This window comes from Triticum aestivum, chromosome 4B (genome assembly GCF_018294505.1).
Source record: "Triticum aestivum cultivar Chinese Spring chromosome 4B, IWGSC CS RefSeq v2.1, whole genome shotgun sequence".
NCBI lineage: Eukaryota > Viridiplantae > Streptophyta > Magnoliopsida > Poales > Poaceae > Triticum > Triticum aestivum.
The window spans coordinates 667,747,067-667,766,966 of NC_057804.1; the positions used below are offsets into that span (position 1 = coordinate 667,747,067).

General features: G+C 43.9%; 2 protein-coding genes across 4 annotated transcripts; both read right to left on the reverse strand.

The window, feature by feature from the left end:
* Nucleotides 1–3,047: 3,047 nt before the first annotated feature.
* LOC123094040 (folylpolyglutamate synthase) lies at nt 3,048–8,296 on the reverse strand. 3 transcript variants are annotated; one of them, XM_044516119.1, is made up of 16 exons: nt 8,110–8,296; nt 7,878–8,002; nt 7,721–7,786; nt 7,287–7,396; nt 6,612–6,672; nt 6,379–6,462; nt 6,047–6,103; nt 5,686–5,746; nt 5,551–5,597; nt 5,253–5,330; nt 4,965–5,129; nt 4,662–4,886; nt 4,475–4,553; nt 4,118–4,276; nt 3,749–3,858; nt 3,048–3,494 (listed from the first exon to the last, which is right to left on the reverse strand). In XM_044516119.1, exons 1-16 carry the CDS (start codon nt 8,261–8,263, stop codon nt 3,435–3,437), a joined length of 1,641 nt encoding a protein of 546 aa, XP_044372054.1. In that variant the 5' UTR covers nt 8,264–8,296; the 3' UTR covers nt 3,048–3,434. The 3 variants fall into 3 exon arrangements, 2 of the variants coding, with proteins under 2 accessions (XP_044372054.1, XP_044372053.1); XR_006445705.1 differs by having other exon boundaries at nt 3,980–4,276; nt 4,475–4,886; XM_044516118.1 differs by having other exon boundaries at nt 4,475–4,886.
* Nucleotides 8,297–15,186: 6,890 nt separating this feature from the next.
* LOC123094041 (small nuclear ribonucleoprotein SmD3b) lies at nt 15,187–19,445 on the reverse strand. Its single transcript, XM_044516120.1, has 4 exons — nt 19,142–19,445; nt 18,933–19,052; nt 18,777–18,833; nt 15,187–15,489 (listed from the first exon to the last, which is right to left on the reverse strand). Exons 1-4 carry the CDS (start codon nt 19,298–19,300, stop codon nt 15,418–15,420), a joined length of 408 nt encoding a protein of 135 aa, XP_044372055.1. The 5' UTR covers nt 19,301–19,445; the 3' UTR covers nt 15,187–15,417.
* Nucleotides 19,446–19,900: the final 455 nt, after the last annotated feature.

Consider the following 19,900-nt stretch of genomic DNA (forward strand, 5'->3'; position numbering starts at 1 on the left):
TAAGTAGTATGATGGGCTTGTTCTACCTCCAACCACAGGAGAGCATGATGCAGCACGAATACCATGACAGACGTGGCTTTAGGATTCCACAAGATTTGAAGGGTCTGTTGTTCGAACGCATATGGGAAAAGTTGAAGTTATCATACACACCCGGCAAGGTTCAGGAGGAAGAAGTTGTGCAGTTTGATCCTGATGAGTTGCAAGAGCTCATTCTTATCTGGCACATGGCAACGGACATTTTCCTCCAAAAGGTCACCTTTGCAGATGAAAAATCTCAAAAATATGTGAAGTTGATCAGCAAGCTGTCTAACTACCTGGTGTTCCTCGTGGTTGTATGCCCCAACATGCTACCGGTCCGTAAGCTGCCAAGCAAGTATGAAGAAACCAACAAAGCGTTGAGGGACTATTTGAGTGATGAAAAGAGGCCTCCTAGTTGCAAAACAAGAGAGCAGAAGATTGCCTTTATCCTGGAACAGATGGGGGACGGAAATAGTACTAGTAGCATTGTTCTGTCGGATGGTAATCAATATGCCGGTGTGCTACGAAGCTGTTTTGCCGAAGGGGGGTATATCGACCTAGTTGAGAAGATGGGGGAAAAGTCCCGCCGAAGATTTAAGAAGTTGATGCCGGGATTGTGTTCTTACTCTGAGTTGGTCACCGATGAAGAACTGTTGTTGAATCTCATCTTTGATGCATGGGTACTTTTGCTCATGAATGCGTCCAAAGGGTCTAGCAGGGATTCCCATGCCAAGCAGCTCGGCCATGGCGGCGACCTCGTAACCATAGTGTGGATCATGACAATACATGCCAACATATTTGGCATCCAAGAGGAAAATAACGGGGTCTGCTAATTAGTAAAGCTCGTTGGTATGTTCTAGTACCAATCATTTGCCTAGTGTCCCTATCTCCCTTTTTGGATTGGCTACTCATGTGTATTTGTATTTTTGTTCACTGTTTTGTTTGGAATTAGCTGTTCTTCGTCAGGTTGTCAGTGTAAGTCCTCTGCTCCTCCATGTGAGGAGGCTACATTCAGGCTTGTAAGCAAAAATAATAATATCAATGTTCTATATGAATTTAGTGCTTTGCCTGGTGCTGGAGCCACAGACAAATTGCATAGGCTAGTTCCTTTATTAATAAGTTATAAGCTTTTTTTTTTGCAGGGGAGTAACAATGTTAGTAATTCGTTTCTTCGCCAACCTACAAAATAAATGTGTGGTTCTTATTATTTTCATTAACATTGAATGGTGACCGGTAAGCGACCGAGAGCATGAGCGAGAGTGAGAATGGAAGCAGGCAGATCTTGCCACCATGATGGAGGGTGATATTTTCTACTATAGCTAGTGATGCCGTGTTATGGACGATGGTGTGATTGTGGTGGGGCGAGCGGTGGAGAATGATTTCCCCATCCCACTTACTTCAATTCCAATCTAGGTGGTCAAACCATGGTTCGATGTATGGCAGCTGCCGATTGCTATCTGTGAACCAGTGCAATTCACACGAGGTGAGGCGCGTCGCCGCTCCCCTCCATTGGTGAGGTGTTAGTATCCGCCATGCCAAGGCAGGGGAGTGTCAGCATGGAGTACTAGCTCGCATGACTTTCGGAGGATCCATTGTCAAAATAGTGTTTAGAGCACCCCTTCATTTGTGTGGTGGAAACTCTTGTTCTAGCCTTCATCGGTCGGCTTCAGCAGCAACAAATTTGAGTTGTTACCTTATTGAAGGTGTTGTCCCCTTGCTGATGTGTTGACCTTAATTGGTCAATCTCGGCAACTAGGATATATCCTTGTCTTTGTCGTATCCGGCATATATCCCTTCTCAAAGGCGTTGTTGCTAAAAAAGTCAACTTGGTTGTAGGTATTAAATTCATATCTTGTAATGGGTTTATTGTAAGTCAACTTAGTCGTAATTGTGCTTGTCATATACACCTTCTGTCCCCCAACATAAGACATTTTGTCCCAGAATATAAGACGTTTTGGCAGTTCAACTTTAATGTAATTGTCTTGTTATGGGTCTATCGTAATTGTGCTCACTATGTTCCTAAATTCAAATTGAAATGCTAAAACATCTTATATTTAAGAACAAAGGTAGTAGTTTGCTTGTTGATATCTTTGGCCTCTTATCTTGCATCGACTTTAATAAACTTGGTTGTGTGCATCACAATGATGCAAATGCCGGGGGTTCAACCTCCATTCCGAAAGAAAAGAAAAAGGCGTGGGTGCATGCGGTGCATGAGCGTAAGAGGAGTAATGCTAGAGCCATGGGGATTAATTTACGGGGTTAACGAACGAACTAATCATGGGCCAATAGGATTGCAGATTGGGGGAGGTTGGGACCCACCCCGGCTGAAATTCAGGGGGGGGGGGGGGAGATTAAGGAAGGGGTCTGTAAAATGCCTGTCACAAGTCCGTGTGTCTAGTATTATCAGCGTAAGAGGCTGGGCTATGTGCACACCGTGTGTGGACTTTGAATATTCAGATTAAAAATATGATAACTAAAAAAATAAAAATTACATGGTTTATTGTATTTAATTATTTTATGGTTGTAAAATATTTATTGAATATAACTAGCATAATACTCCCTCCGTTGCTAAATATTTGTCTTTTTAGAGATTTCAAATTGACTACCACATATGGATGTATATAGACATATTTTAGAGTGTAGATTCACTCATTTTGCTCCGTATTAGTCACTTGTTGAAATCTCTAGAAAGACAAATATTTAGAAACGGAGGGAGTACAATGAAAACTTACATGCATGCGTGTATGTTCAGATGAGTCTTTTTCATGCAGTAAGTTGCCATGCTAAAATGGTATATGTGCATCTTAAGAGAAATAGGCTAATGAACATCATCTTTGTAGTTATAGAATATATCATAAAAATAAGTATGCATGTAGGATGACAACACACTGATTAATTATAAACACAAGCAAGCAAGCAACACACTAATTGTAAATAGTGACCTGTTACTGTAGTATCATCGTCAAACGTCGGTCCCATGGTCAGCCAGCAAGCGTTACTGATCACATTCATCAATGAGATCAATGACATCAACAACTTCTTTTTTAGATAATAACAACTGCCATCTTGTTGGCTTATTCATGCTTCGCTTGCGCCCTGACATCCGTCTGAGTTTTCGATGTCTTCCCAGGATACATGAGGAGGAATACAGTGGCAACAATGGCCAGAAAAGCATTAAACGAGAAATACAAACAAGCTCCCCTCCTCTCGCGAAAAGAAATACTACAACACATTTCACCTTGCTGCCCGATTCGCATCGCAGGCAAAGCACTTCCAAACTGCTTGTCGCATTTCTGTAAACCATGTGCTTGCCCTGGGAAGATCTCGAAAACATCAAGAGCCCCGGCTTGGGGTCACACTATTCAGTATAGCTACTTCAGTATCAGCTTCCAACTGTATAATGTTCCAAAAAAATGTCACTTCTTGAGCAACCTCAGTACATCGCCGATGAGATGCAGAGAGCCAGTAACCAGGACCTACACACAAACATATCATCAGCGTCACGTGTGACTTACTATTAGGTTGCAAACATAACAAGGACAAGGTACATGTCTTCCTGATTACGTACGAGATAGTGCTATAAATATGTGTAGTGCCATGTCGAAAGGATAGAAAATTAAACATATTATGAGGCATTACTCGTGATCTAGAAGCACAAAGCAGTGTTAAACATATTATGGATGTTTTGTACTATAAAATTTAGAGAAGTTAGTTCGAGAAAAGTTTTCACCTGATAAGAAGTGGATGGATCCTCTACCGCATTTTTCCTTAGCCACTCAATTGCTAGTGGCAGTGATTCAAACACTAGGCTAGTCTCGCCAGAATCCGTGCTGTTTGAACCTGCATCATTTACTCACAATTCAGTATAAAGTATCATCTTCAGCCTGACCATGCATTGTTGCAATTAGAAAACGACAACGCAGTAGTAGAAGTGGTACAAATTGTTAGAACAGGGTTGTACTTTTTGTAGTTCTCATAATGTACAGGGGCTTCTTTGCTTATTTCCCTCGCATGTATATGTACTGCTGGCCCCGTGGAATAGAAGCTCATTTCATAACACAAGTGACTAAAGCTTGTAAGCAACCAAGTTCAGGCGAACCTTTATTATCATCATGAAGTAATTTCTCCCACACTGCTTGGAGAGATAGCTGCCATGACAAATCAATTTGCTCAGGACCAGCAGGTGCTGATGCCTTAGAACCAAGCTTGTTGTGTTGTGACTGATTTGGCACAAATAGGGCCAGATCAAAGTGCACCCCTGAACAAAATGAGATAGCAATACATATGTTCAGTTAGCTGAAAACTGGAACAAACAGCAGACTTGAAAGAGGGCTAAGCATCAAGCAATGCAGTAAGTTAGCTTTGAACTGAAGTTGCCAAGAGAAGTACAATATCATGCAAAAAAAATCATAAATGAGCGCAATGAGCATTTTCAATAGCAAGTGTTTCAACTTACCATTTTGAGTTGCAGTATCAACGAGATGTGGAAGCAATCTCATAGGATCTCTCACAGACATGCAGTTGAATAGAAGAATCTGCAATGTGTCCCATAGAAGACACCCGTATGAGGGAGAAGACTGAAACGATACATGCAAAAGCAAGTCACTCAAACATGATAAAACTAGACAGGCTGTGAGAAATACCTTCCGAGATTTGCTGCAAGTCTGAGACTGCTCCTTGGTAGCATGGGAAAACCACCTCGCACATATTTCCATACTTTCAGGGCTGTGTGCCCCATCCAAATAGAATACCAAAGAACTATCTTGGCCCTTCTCTTCTGAATTTACTTGTGAATCTGGAACAATTTGCGCTCGGCCTTGCAAAGAAGCACTTGACAGCCCTCTAATGAACTGATCTGGTAAGGGATCCTGAACTCCACCACAGATGAACTAATTATGATACCATCTTTGTTTTTGGGAGAAGCAACATGAATTGACAAGACTTACAGTGTGGTTGAGTGGCATTCTGTCCACGTGTCCCTGCTTCTCAAGCCATGTACTAGCGAGTGCGACTGCAAGGCCAGCATTTTCATATTGGTGTTCACCTTGCAGTCCAAGATGTTGATCTTTCAACTGATGTGGCTTCAAAGGATCAACGACTTGGAGTGAAATCTTCAAAAAGCACAGAGTATAGTATTTCAAAAACTGTATTCCATTGTTTCTAGTACTGTGGTTACAAACAACAAGCAGGGCAGCAACCAAAAAGGAAATGAAAACGGATAAAAAAAAACATACGCCCAATTCTGAAGCTCTTCGTTTGAGAGCAACCATTGCCTCTTCTGGCTGTGGAGCAGTGTAAGCTGGAACTCCTTTCTGTAAACAACAATGTTAATGTTAACAAAAGACGCCACCAAGATACCAAAACATAATAAGAAATTTCTGTGAATATCAATGTTAATATGGTATAGAACAACTTCTTGGGAAAGTAATATATTGTATTTTCTGAACTACAAACACCATCAGTTACAAAAAAAGAGGCAATATATGTAACATGTTGTAGAACAACTTCTTGGGAAAGTAGCCACAAGAAAACCTTGAAAATTCCAGCCTTCTCCCCAGCAATTTCACCAAGCGTATTTCCTGATCATCAGCAAAAAAAAAAACATGTCAGCATGAAACTAATTTTCCTAATAAAAGGGGTACTTCAATTGCCAGTTTCATGACTAACCAAGAATTTCCATATGATCATATCCAAGAGAGGATATTCCACAGACTACAGGAGATTTAACCTGCAGAGATCCAAATTCAGACAACGGTCATGCTCTAATTTGACTGTTTTTAGTGTATAATTCTGCCGAGCTCAGAAGGGCTCAGAAGAAATAGAAGCTAAACTCGAATGCTTGAATACTAACAAGAATCAAGAATTTAGATGGACCTAAATGAATATATTCCGCACTCCTAGTATGGTTTGGAACTCAGGGTGCAGATTAAGGCGAACAAGGCCGGCAATAGACTTAAATGGCATAGTTCAAGATTCTTCTTTTGTCTTCTAGACAAAATGAGCACATTACTGAAGAAGAGTCACATACCACATTAGTTGCATCGAACTTCCCTCCAAGACCAACCTCGAGAAGAGCTACATCTACCTGTTTGAGGCAAGAAACAGGTGTGAGTAGATCAATAATGTTCTTCTGAAAATGCATATGCGGAACCTAATTTAGAAATCTCAAAATGAATATGTGATAGCTGATCATCACATAGGTTTTGTACCTTAAAATCATAGATTGTAGCACAATGCTATGCAAGTGAAATGGTGAAGAAACGGGAACATTGCATGGAGTAATCTTATTCAGGCTAGATTTATGTAATGACTGAAAACAAACCAGTAGGGAAAGAGTATGGAGTGTTTTCTGTCTATTACCTGCTCAGCAGAAAAGATCTTGAATGCGAGCAAGGCCATGAACCTGAAATACGCTGGCATGGGAATATCATCATCAGTCTTCTCCTGAAGAGTGAAGATAAGCCCATTTGTCTCATTATCCACCAGGTACATAATTAAAGCAGCACAAAAAGACAAGACATCTATGTTTCATCACTCCTATGCACCTAGCACAGAGTTCCATCACATGAAAGACAACAAATTTGGACATGTACCTTCAGTTTATTCCAGCAGCACCAGAAGTACTTCAAAAACTTCTCTTCAGAAATATCCACCCTGGTTGCATCACAAGTTAGGGGCCAGGTTAGTGCACGCATAATACCTAAGCATAGTGATAAGCTAAATGTAAAGAATGGTGCAGCACATTTGCATACAAAAAAATATTGTGAATAAATACGAGGAGCCTATCGTTATTACTTATCAACACCAGGTTAGCACATGCATAGTACCTAAGCATAGGACAAGCTAAATTTAAACAAAGTTCACTGTCAGGTGTTCCCCTACAGTTTTCAGAAGAAAAAAGTAAAAGGGCTGTGCAGCACATTCGGATGTACTCCCTCCGTTTCTAAATAGAAGTATTTTTATATATTTCAATAAAAACTACATACGGATGTATATAGACTACATACGGATGTACTCCCTTCGTTTCTAAATATAAGTAATTTTAGATATTTCAATAAAAACTAAATACGGATGTATATAGCATATTTTAGAGTGTAGATTCACTCATTTTGTTCCGTATGTAGTCCCTTATTGGAATCTCTAAAAAGACTTATGTTTAGGAACGGAGGGAGTAAGAAATTATTGTGAATAATAACAAGGAGCTGTCGTTATCACTTATCAACACCATAAGAAAAAATAAGAGCAAGAACAATTGATGAACAAATTACCCATCTAGCCGGAACCGCTCCCGGACATCCATCAAATGCGGTGATGTGAATAGCCCGGTACGGAAGCCACAGGATCGCAGGATTGACTCCGTGAATGTGCATGTCGAACCCTACACAAATGGTCCATGGTGTTGGTGGTCACATAATAGTACATCATAAAGAAGCCAAGGACTTGATTAATCGCAGGATGTGGCATTCAGCAATTTTCAACTACCAACCAGGAGAGCTGTGTAGCTGGTTACACACTGCACTGCGGTGCCAAATGGTAGCACTAAACTAATTGTTTGGTAAAACTTGATTGTTGCACATTAGTTGCTTAAAAAATTTCAGGACCAAATTGGAATGCCCCAATCATTAGCGATGAAGTTTCTGAATCACAGTTGAAATGAAAGGAAATCGCACATACTACAGAAGTTGCATATGAAGTGGTTTACCTTCCCTTTGGTGCCGGCGACATGGATGACCTTCATCCGCGCGATGGGCTCCTCCAGCTCCAGAATCTGAAGGAACAAATCCGCCCTCTAGATCAGACAAGGAATTCCTCCATCGCGATTCAGGCGGAGCGTGAGGAGGAGGAGGGAGGGGATGGACCTGGAGGTAGCGGGCCATGAGGTCCCACTGGTTGCCGCGGTTGCCGGTGTCGGCGCGCACCTTCTGCGTGATGAGCGAGGAGAGGCGCCCCAGCACCTCCTCGTACTCCCCCGCCGCCGCGCCACCTGCAGCCCGAACGCACATCAGTACAGTACCCAGCACAACGGGCACCACTACTCCACTAGTGCCACTCCACGAAGCTAGCAAGCCCCGATCGGGTCGCGCGGCTCACCTGCGTGCTCCGCGGCGGCGGTGGTGGAGGACTCCATGGCGCGGGGGAGGATGCGGCGGGTGCGGGAGGAGGAGAAGGAGGCGAGCGGCGAGGAGAGGAGGAGGCGGCGGCGGAGGGTGGCGGCGGCGACGGCGACGAGAGGGGGGTGAGGCATGGGCGGCGCGCGGCCGATGTGGGGGTGGGTGGGTAGGTGGTGGTGGTGGTGCCACCGTGGTGGGCCCCGCATCGTTCGCTGGTCGTCAGACAGACAGACAGACAGAGTTCGCTTTGACCCCGTGGACCCTGCCTACCTCGCTGACGAGCGGGCCCAGTTCCGCGAGACGATCTACCGCACCGTCGATACCGCTTTCGGCCGTGGGAGGCGTATTCCGGAGCATTTTACAGACTGCGCCTTCGCTCGGAGATGATGCACTGTTTGGTCATCTGCATGAGTTTGTGTATATCTACTTGAAACCATATACAGGGTTCTACTCCCTCCGTTCCTAAATATTTGTCTTTTCAAAGATTTCAAATGGACTACCACATACAGATGTATATAGACATATTTAGAGCGTAGATTCACTCATTTTGCTTCGTATGTAGTCACTTGTTGAAATCTCTAGAAAGACAAATATTTAGGAACGGAGGAAGTAAAAAAAATATAGGGGCAAGAATTGCCGGCTTAACCGGCAAGAATTGAACAGCACAGCACAGGTAAAAGAACAGCACAAGTAAAACACACGGAACAAGCATTTTTGAAGAGTAATTAATAGAGGGGACAAATTATGGCAACTTCTCAAGACTTTATTTCTCGTTCGGCTTTCACATCACATCACAGCCAGCAGCGGCAAAATTTCGTGTTTTGACTCTTTTGCGATATAAAATCAGGATCTGACCCCGTTTGGAATATTTTCGGGATTTGACCCTTTTGCTACCGCAAGGGCCATTGGCGGTAGGGTACACAGCCTACCGCCAGAGCCCCTGGCGGTAGGGTGTGATGGAGGGGGGCGGCGGCCGTTTGCCTGTGCTGACGTGGATAGTACCTTACCGCTAGGGGCCTTGGCGGTAGGCGGTCTAAACCTACCGCCAGAGCCACTGGCAGTAAGGTGTGGCAGGGTTTTGCCGTACAAACTTTATGTAACGAAATATGCAAGGACCCTGGCGGTAGGGGCTGGCGGTAGGATGTCTAACCCTACCGCCAGGGTGCCTGGCGGTAGGGTCCTCTGTTTTGTTTTTTCAAGTTCATTTGGTTGCTTGTTTTTGAATTCAATATGACAACAATATCACAGCAAGTTTCACAAATATGACAACAATATATGAGCTCACATATTAATAAAGGTTCCACATAGCAAATATCAAACGGTTTACACATAGATTCATAAGTAGGAAATAGCAAATAGCAAACTTGTCCACATAGTTTGACAACCCCTACTAAAACATAGATGCATATCCAATGGACATGTTTATAGGTTGGATAAACCTCCCCCCCCCCCTCGTATGTTAGGCCTACGTGGAGACAGATACGGCAGCGGATCCACCGGTTCAGGCGAAGGCGGAACGCTGGTCGGCATCCGACCGTTCAAGCACTCCCACCTTGCCTTGCCAGCTGGAGTTTTCGCCTCCGCCCTTCCCCAGCTGATGATACCGAACGCCGATGCATTTGGGGCCGGCATCCTGGCTCTCTCCTCCGCATTGCTCTCGAAGTAGATCCTCCGGTCCAAATTGCGCAGCTCCCAGTTGGAGTGCTGCTTGGCAACTTCAATGGTCGCTTCCCGGCGTTCACGGGAGATAGTTGGATCTCCCTCCATCTCTGCCTTCACTCTCTTCCACTCCTTCACACTCAGCGACCAACACTTCACATCGTCGGCGATCCGTTCTGCCCTCTCGTGCCACCGCACTGCCCTCGTCTCCTGTAGGAACTCGTCTGAAAAAGCGGTCACCGGCTGCAGAAGCTCGGGGAAGGACTCGTACACGTACGGAAGTGGCAAGCCGGACGGGTCGTGTTGGAGATGAATGGGCGATGGTTGCGCCACTGTTGCAGACCTAAACATATGGATCAAATAAATAAAATACACATATCAAGATGTGTCAAATGCAAAATCATACCATATCATACCAACCAAATCCACTACTTGCATCATATATATTTTGTTTACTACAATATGCATCATATCAACATGCATCATATCATAAAAAAATCACCCAACATTCATCTTGAATGTATTATCTCCAAACAACATCTTCATATCATCATATCAACATGCATCATAAAACTACTATCAAGTCCTCCCACATGCATTACATCATAAACTTTTTAACAAAAAAACTATGAACTAGGGTTCATCTTCACACTAACATATGAACTATTGATTAGAGTTCATATTCAATACCACTATTTACTAAAGAACTAAGAACTACAACTACAATCAAGCTAAAACAATCTTAGGTGAAAAAATCCAATCTAAATTCAAAAACATGAGGGATTTCTAGCAAATAATGCGTCGAATCGGAAGCAAGCTTGCAAAAACTAATTGGAGGGATTGGAGGAGCTTACGTTTCTCTCTTCGAGGCCATCTCGATCCGCAAAAACGGTCAACAAACGGTGAAGAGCCGAGGGGGGGAGTGGAGGAGATGAGAGGGAGAGAGAGGCGACTTGGGGGAAGAAAAAGAAGAACTGCCAACAGGGGGGAGGGGGAGGGGTGGGGAGATGGGCAGGGGCGTGGGGGTTTCGGGGAAATAACTGCCTGGACCCTACCGCCAGGGGCTCTGGCGGTAGGCTGTCTAACCCTACTGCCAGAGCCTCTGGCGGTAGGAAAAAGGGTCAAATCCCGAAAAAAATTCAAACCAGGGCCAGATCTTGATTTTGTTTGTCAAAAGGGTCAAAACACAAAATTTAGCCGCCAGCAGCGATACAACCTTTGCACCCAGAAAAAACATGAACATGACCCGGGCACCTCCCACTCTGACCGGCTCCACATACTTGCAGCAACGAGAAACAACTACTCCAGGTAAGTCCGACACTACGGCTACTAGGACGGCAGTAACAGTTGAGAAGACAACGATTCTTTGGCACACCCATTCCAATCGGCTTCAGGTCAATATCCCTATGCTACACTACGACGACAGAATGAAAACGCAGTAGACGATGGCTCAGCGGTCCATTGACTCCTTCTGGTTCCATGAGCAGCTCCATACTGCAAACACAAGAAATCGAAGAGTGGGGGGCGAATTAATGCGACGGCGAAGGGATTCAAACTAGAAGACGAGAGTGCCAGGGAAATATAGTGGGGATTATACCTCGGTTCCTTCAGCCGCGAGCCCTGCGGCCACCGGCGCCGCGGCCACCGCCCTGGTTCGCCCTGCCGCGGCCGCTGCCGCCGTGCTTCCCGCGGCCGCCACCGCCACCGCCGTGCTTGGGGACGCTCTGGTTGCCGCCGCGGCCGCCGCCACCATGCTTCCCGCGGCCGCCACCGCCACCGCCGTGCTTGGGGACGTTCTGGGTGCCGCCACGGCCGCCGGCGTTGCTCTTGTTGCCCTTCCCAGCCTGGCCCTCGCGCTTGCCATGGCCCCTCTGCTGAGGGGGCATGTCCTTCGCCTTTGACTTGCGACGACGACGGGATGGACCTGCGGCCTTGTGCGTTTTGGGGCGGGCAGCGACCAAGACAGCAATGCGCTTCTTCTCCTGCTCCTCACAGTACCTGCAGCAGCAGCAGCACACAAACACAACGGCTTCTTCACGCGATGGTAGTTCGTCCCTACTTCTTCCACACCCATGATGAAATTGTTGAACTTGGATGGATCATTTCTCATTTCTTATACTAAACATTTTTAATTCGTCATAATTTATATTCTCACCAAACATATATCCACTTCATAGTAATATACAACATTCAACATAATATTTTAAATAATATTTTGAAGTGTATTCAATGAGAACAACACTACAAGCTGGCTATATTATAATGTATATTTTCATAAATTATTAAGCAAATATTATTTTATCTTATTATTTTAGTTTGACATATATAGCGTAAATCTTTTAGCACCACATTAATATTTAAGCATGTCAAAACGATCAAGTTAACCCCACAAATTAGTTGATGCTTCTAGTGTTTATAGTAAACCTATATGTGACTCGCTATAGTGTTCTTGAATATCTATACAACTTGGTTCAGAGTGTTAGATTTATGAATATTACAAATGATTCTGAGAGGTTTCTAGAGTATAGAACTACCTTGTTTCGGTATGAAATAAATAACTCTCTAGCGTATGAGGTGACAACTAGCAATTTTTCCTCGAATCCCCTCTGCCACTCTCACTTGTTGGCAGATGTCATCCTCTTAGGACCCTAGCACAAAGCCTCACCGGCTTGTTTAACAATCTCCAAGCATGTTTTGAACAATTGTAGGTCTCTAAAACCCGTGCCTGCTCTAGATTTGGAAACTGAGATGCCCTCCCAAGACTGCGAATGTAATCCTCTCTTATCAGGTGATCCCACCCACCAATACTTTTGGACATAATAGCCGTTGCTCTGCGACATAAACCTTTTGTGAGCTTAAAACAATATTAAAAGGGTTGCGCATGCTAAAAAAAATTGCGCATACTTCCGGCCCTCTCACACCTCCATTGATTTCGATCGTTTGATCACACACCCTGGTCGACATTGCTGGCCGTACGATGCAACTCTTGCTCCTGTGGGGTTGGCATTCTGAGAACAAAATTGGAGGCCTCTTGGTCATTGATGCGGGTTGACGCCCGATGCCGAACGGACGATCACGCGATACGACACCTCCGAGCCTCGCTCCCGCATCAGGTGCAAATGGACATAGAGCCTGGTCAGCTACCACAGACCTAGCCCATTTGGGCCAATTTTGCGGCGGATGTCCGGTTTTGTTACTTGAGTAGTAGGTCAATAACATGGAACGTTACATGGTCAACAAAGTTGTTCATCCATCTAACCTCCAAGAACACCCAAAGCTAGTACACTAGCGTAAAAAAAATGCTCTTATATTATGGAACGGAGGGAGTAGATCCTACGATTTTATACACTAATGGTCAGAGAAGGCAGGATCAGTGCACAGTGCATACTTCCGGCCATCTCATACCTACAATGATTTCGACCGTGCCACGCAGCTCCAGCCTGGGTGGGGGCGCTTGTCATGGTGAAGCAGAGGATGAGGAGGGTGCCCAGGCCAGGCCGTTGTGTTCGTGTCGCGCTCTGCTCTTGTGAGCTTGGTGCGGACGGAACGGAACGGCGCATGTGATCTCTACCAAGTACTCCCTCCGCTCCGAATTACTTGTCTCGGAAATGGATGTAGCTTCACAAATCTCCCAACCACCTCTGCTCGTCATATAGCCACAGGGAGTATCTTTATCCGTCATTAGTGGGCAGGATACAAGCTCAAAACAACACCTAAAAACAGAGTAGGTCATTAGAGCGCAAGGCATGGAAAAGACACCCAGAGAGTCGCTGGTGGAGAAGCTATAATCCTGAACCTGTAAAGAGCAGCAAATTTCATACTCCCTCCGTCCCATAATATAAGAGTGTTAGTGTAAAAAACGCTCTTATATTAATGGGACGGAGGGAGTACATCACAGAGAAAAACCAATTCGCAGAAATCGACAAACTAAAGTAGAGGCACATCATAAGCTCACAAGCATGGCAGCCCCGTCGATCGGGTAATTTTAGGAAGATAATGATAGTTGTTATCTAAAATGATGACAGGAACATTCATAAGTCAACTAAGATGATGATAGTTGTTATCTAAAACCAAACAAGTTGATGACCACCACCAAGTCCATGGACTCAACAGGCTACATACATACAGACATGAGAAACCGACCGACAGGCGTGACCGATGTCGATCGGGTAATTTAGGACTTTGTACACCCCGTCTTGCACTTGTTCATGGTCGGGTAGCAGTAATCTTTTGGAACGCAGCAAAAGCAGTCTCCGTGGGAGCTGCATTGCTCCTGATCTACAAGAATGCACAACCCATTTTGGTAAATTGATCTTGTCAGACGCAATTCGGCCTGTGATAAGATATATACAATTATTTTAGAGCAGAATAAATAAACGCGCGCAACAGATCAGACAAGAACCTAACGAAAGAAAGAAAGAAAAAAAAGGCATTCACTAGTACATACCTGCAGGACAAGTGCCAAAATTAACCCGGTTATCATCGATGAGATAGATTGATTTGATTAAAAAACAGTGAAACTCAGTATCACATTTTAGAGACGTTATTAAAACTGGTTGCAGGATCTTTAGTTGGTAGCCCATTGGAACCTTGATGAGAAACAGGGGTTGTAAAATCTGTTGAAAACCAGCTGGGTGCATGAAAAACAAGTAGATAAAGGTAACTAAAGATGCCACTCAGCATAACCTGGATGGATGGGTAAAAATGACCGACGACGCACCTGCCCAGGTGATGGCCGACGTCCCGACGGCGAAGCAGAGGAGGAGGAGGACGGCCGTGGTGTTGGTTGGGGCTGCGCTTGTCATGGCGGTTGGGTTGCGGCGAACCTCTACTCATCATAGTCATAGCTTCATAGGGAGGAGTATCAACTAGCAGCAGTAAGCTTCATAAGAGACAATAATCAATCCCAATCACAGCCTCAAACGAACCATCAAGTCAACTCATGTAAAATACATCATACATCAAAGAGAAATATCTCGATTCTGCGAATCGAAATGATCTCTTAACTATATAATCCTCACCTGGAGAGTCGCCCATGGAGAAGCTATATAATCCTGAACCTGTTAAAGTGTCAAGTGCAGAAAATTTCATATTGGTGCAACATGCAACATCTTCATATGCACGCCCAAGATCCTTACAGAAAGACATTTGCACGGTATTTCAGATATTTCATACTCCAAGAATTCAAAATGCTCAAATCAGCTTCATACTCCAAGTGGCATCTTGTAAAATTAAAGTGCCTATTAAAGTGAGGCCAGACATGCATTCACCAGCAGCTCTCCCTCCTTCAGCCTTAGGGTAGAGGGGGGCATAGCAGAAATGCTCTCGAGACACCCTGACTGATTGATCAGGAAGATAATGGTCATAGTTTTACTCATATAAACTAGTAGCAGTAAGCTTCACAAGAGACAATAATCCATTCCAATGACAGCCTCAAACGAAGCATCAAGTCAACTCATGTTTACAGCTAACAACAGCAATACATCATCATCATACATAGAGAAAATCGGTTCGCACAAACCGACAAACTAAACTAGAGGCACATCATAAGCTCGCAAGCATTTTGTTTCGCCAGTAAAGACAGCATCGAGTTCCTTCCTCGACCAGACAGCGGCTCAGCTCACATCATCTACCTCCTCACGGGAGGCGCGCCACCTCGTCCTCCACCAACTGGGGGGCCACCACCACGACCACCAGCAGCCTGCATCCAATTTTTCGGCAAGTTCAGATGTTAGTGACTTGTATACATACAGCTGTTGACTAATTTGCGTTTGCCAAACACAAAGTTCATCCAAGGATCAATAATAACAAGCCAAACAATACAACATAGCTATTTGTTCATTCTCATATTTTACCGCATAAAATAATTGATGCTAGCTAGATGATGATTGTAAGTTCAGAATCAGTCAAGTATTTTGAACCACTGGTGTTTCCAATTCCCTAAATCAAATCTTGGTTAAACTGCTGGCGTTTTCCAGAGATAAGAATTCCGAGTTCCCCAGTTCCAGCATTGGATAAAATGTTACAGGGAACAACTAGACAGGGAAACTGGAAAATAGGCTCTCGGTTTTGCTTTTCTTCATGCTACAACTCTGCAGTTGGGAACTCCCTCTGTTTCAAATTATATAAGATGTTCTAACTTTTTTTTTCTGAATTGGATGTATATAGCCGTGTTTTAGTGTGTTTGTTCACTAATTTCAGTCCGTATGCAGTCCATACTGAAACATCCAAAACGTCTTACAATTCAGAACAGGGGTGATAACACTTATATAAAAGATTTAATATTTCATCAGCCTAAATACTTCCAGACCCGTGGCCCAATGGGATACTGTCAGTGTCCTCAAAGGAATTAAAAACTGAATGCATGACATTAATGGATAGTTCATATTTATTTTTCAGATTTAGTACATGATCATAGTTACTCAATTTTTCATAGTATACTGTTATATAGCACCCCACAATGTTCTCCAGAGAGAAGATTTCTAGTTCCCTAGTTCCAAACTGGGATGAACCCCACAGTGTTTTTCACAGAGCGATTTCAAGTTCGCTAGTTCCAACCATGGATAATATATGGTAATGCTGAACAAGGGCTCTCAGTTTTTGGCTTGTCATGCTACGGATCCACATCTAGGGAAAAAGAAGCATGACAGGGTATAGTTACCCACCAAGACAACAAGACATAAACGTAAATAGCTAGGGGAAGATTCAGCATCAACTGAACATGAGAGATGGAAGCTTGTCGGCCTTCAAAGTAACACTGACTACCGAGGTGCAGTGTTCACAGCAAGAAGAAATTGCTATCATCTCAAGTACACAACTTGTTAGCAGCTCCCAGTCTGCCAATGTAGGGGTAGGATTAACAGTAGATCACTAAGAAGACTAGCCCTAGTTCTGGGTCTCGTGCATTTGAACATTTATCTCTACATCATAGGCTACGTGTTTATCTTGAAGAGGAAACAGAAAAACAGGGATTAATCAGAAGCATCGCCAGCAACCATATTGCTCTGAATGCAAATGTTTTTAACAATAGACCAGCTATCGGCAGCTCCGTGTGCTTAGGAACCCCAAGACTATTTTAATCACTAGCTCTGAGCGCAAATGTTCACAACAGGAAGAAACTGTAATCATCTTATGTACAAGACTTGTAAGCAGCTGTCAATTAGCCTAATGTTGATGCCTAGGAGTGAGGATTTGACAGCAAGAACAGTATCTCCAAACTAGATTATGCACTAGTTAGATACCGATTATTACATTTGAAATTTACAGCCAAATAATTCCAGACTCACAGCCTAATGGGATACTACTGTAAAGAGAACTAAAACTTAATTTCTGAAATAAATGGATACTTCATATTTCCTTTCCAGTTTTTCGTGCATAAATGGTTCCTTGTTTTATGATGATTACAATTTTCAGAATTAGTGTGAACAGCACATGGCAATAAGCCAAATTTCTTAGCTAGTTAGATCCTAGTTACTCAAATTCTGATAACATACGCCCACAATGTTGCCCTGGTCCCCAAATAAATTGTTACAGCATCCCATATTATTTTTCAGAGAGCAGAATTCAGGTTCCCTAGTTCTAACCATGGATAAGATGTCAAAGGAAACAATGAAAACATAGGGTATAATACTGAACACGGGCTCTCGGTTTTGTCTTGCCATAGTACGAATCCATGTGTAAGAAAAAAAGAAACATAATAGGACATAACTGCCCACCTAGACAACAAGAAACAGAATAGGCCATGTGTGTTTTGAAGAAGAGAAAGACAGGGCTTAATCAGAAGCAGCAACAGAAATAATATCACCCCAAACACATTAAAAAACAATAAACCAGCTATCAGCAGCTCCATGTGCTTACGAACCCCAAGACTATTTTAATCACCAGCTCCGACGCAAATGTTCACAACAGGAAGAAATTATAATCATCTTATGCACAAGACTTGTAAGCAACTGTCAGTTAGCCTAATGATGATGCCTGAGAAGTGAGGATTGACAGAAAGAACAACAACAACAACAACAACAACAACAACAACAACAAAGCCTTTAGTCCCAAACAAGTTGGGGTAGGCTAGAGGTGAAACCCATAAGATCTCGCAACCAACTCATGGCTCTGGCACATTGACAGAAAGAACACTAACTCCAAATTAGATTATGCTTTAGTTAGATAATGATAACATTTAAAATTTAAAGCCTATATAATTCCAGTTTTTACTCACAGCCTAATGGGATACTGTCAAGAACTAAAACTAAATGCCAGAAACTAATGGATAGTTCATATTTCCTTTCAGTTTTCGTTCATAAATAGTTTCCAGTGTTATGATGATTACAATTTTAGAATTAGTGTGAAGAGCCCATGGCAATAAGCCAAGTATCTTAGCTACTTATACATCCTAGTTGCTCAAGTTTGATAATATCACCCACAATGTTTCCCTGGTTCCAAGCTTAATATAAACTGTTGCAGCATCCCACAATATTTTTCATTGAGAAGAACTCAGGTTCCCTAGTTCTAACCATGGACAAAATGTCACAGGAAACGATGAAAACATAGGGTATAATGCTGAATACATGCTCTCGTTTCGTCTTGTCATACTTGTAAGAAACAATAAACATAGTAGGGTATCACTGCCGACCTACACAACAAGAAACAAAGCAAATAGCTGTCAGGAGAGGGTTTGATGTTGTTGGCCTTTTAAATAGCACCCACCCACCAATTGTGACGTGCAGCGCTCACAGCAAAAAGAAATCGTCATCCTCTGATGTACAAAACATGTACCTAAGCAACTCTAAAACTGCCTAAAGCGCAGAATGAGGATTAATAACAGTAGAAAACTAAGAGGCCAACTATCTATCCCTGACAGTGTGCATCATAGGAGCCCGAAGACTACTAGTTGCATATATCAATCTATACTAATTCAAAGCTCAATGTATCGACTGTCGGGTGCTGTATAGGGTCAACCACAAAGTGTAAATTGCTGAGAAAGCTGCTTACCCGGGCACGCATCGCGACAGCACGGCCACGCCCGACACCGATGGCCGACCCCTTGCCCTGCACGCGGAAGGGAAGCAAAGGTCAGTAAGCCGAAATGTATTAACTGACGGTGAAAAACAAACAAAGTGAAAGAGGACAAACAGGGAGGGAGCGTACCCTTATCCTGGCCTCGAGGCGCTTGAACATGGGGGCGTTCTTGAGCATGTCGGGGATGATCATGAAGCGGACCCTGCTGCCCCTGATGAAGACGTGCTCCAGCTGCGAAACCTTGCCGTCCTACAGATTCGTTCGTTTGTCACCAAAACCAAACGAGATGAGATGAGGGGACGGGAGGGGAAGGAGAGGAATCGAAGGCACAAACAAACCTTGGCGGTGAAGGTGATGTTCTCGATCTGGCAGTTCCAGTTGTCCTCGCACTCGATCATGGAGCCCCGGTAGACCTCGCCGGTCTTGAGCTCCACCGTCACCACGTGCCCCGCCGCCTCGTGCAGCAGCTTCACCGGGATCCCCAGGCTGCGGCTCATCTTCCCGACTCCCTTCCGACTCCCTTCCTTCCGCCGCCGCGCCAAACCCTAGCTCGCTCGGTCTCGACTCTGTCTGTCTCAATCCGCCGCCGAAGAGGAGAGGAGAGGAGAGGGGAATACAAGAGGGAGGGAGGACGAGGCGGCGCCGAGGGTTTCTTTCTCTTTGGGCTCGATGGGTTCTTATTTCAGGCCCAGCCTCGATGGATTCTTATTTCTGGCCCAGGCTCCATTCTCCCCCGCCCTACATAAGCCCGGCCCAGAGCCAACTTCACCCACTATACAGGTGAGATCCATGGGTTGTCTCAAAAAAAAAAGATGAGATCCATGGGTTGTCTCGAAAGAAAAAAGATGAGATCCATGGGTTGTCTCAAAAAAAAGATGAGATCCATGGAGCATACCCACTAAAAAAGAAAAAAACCTAACCAAAGGGCATTATCTCAAAAAAAGAAAAACTTATCTCTCAACAAACTACTCCCTCCATTTCTAAATATAAGTCTTTTTCGGGATTTCAAAACGGACTACAAATGGATGTATATAGACATATTTTAGAGTGTAGATCCACTCATTTTGCTCTGTATGTAGTCCATGTTAAAATCTCTA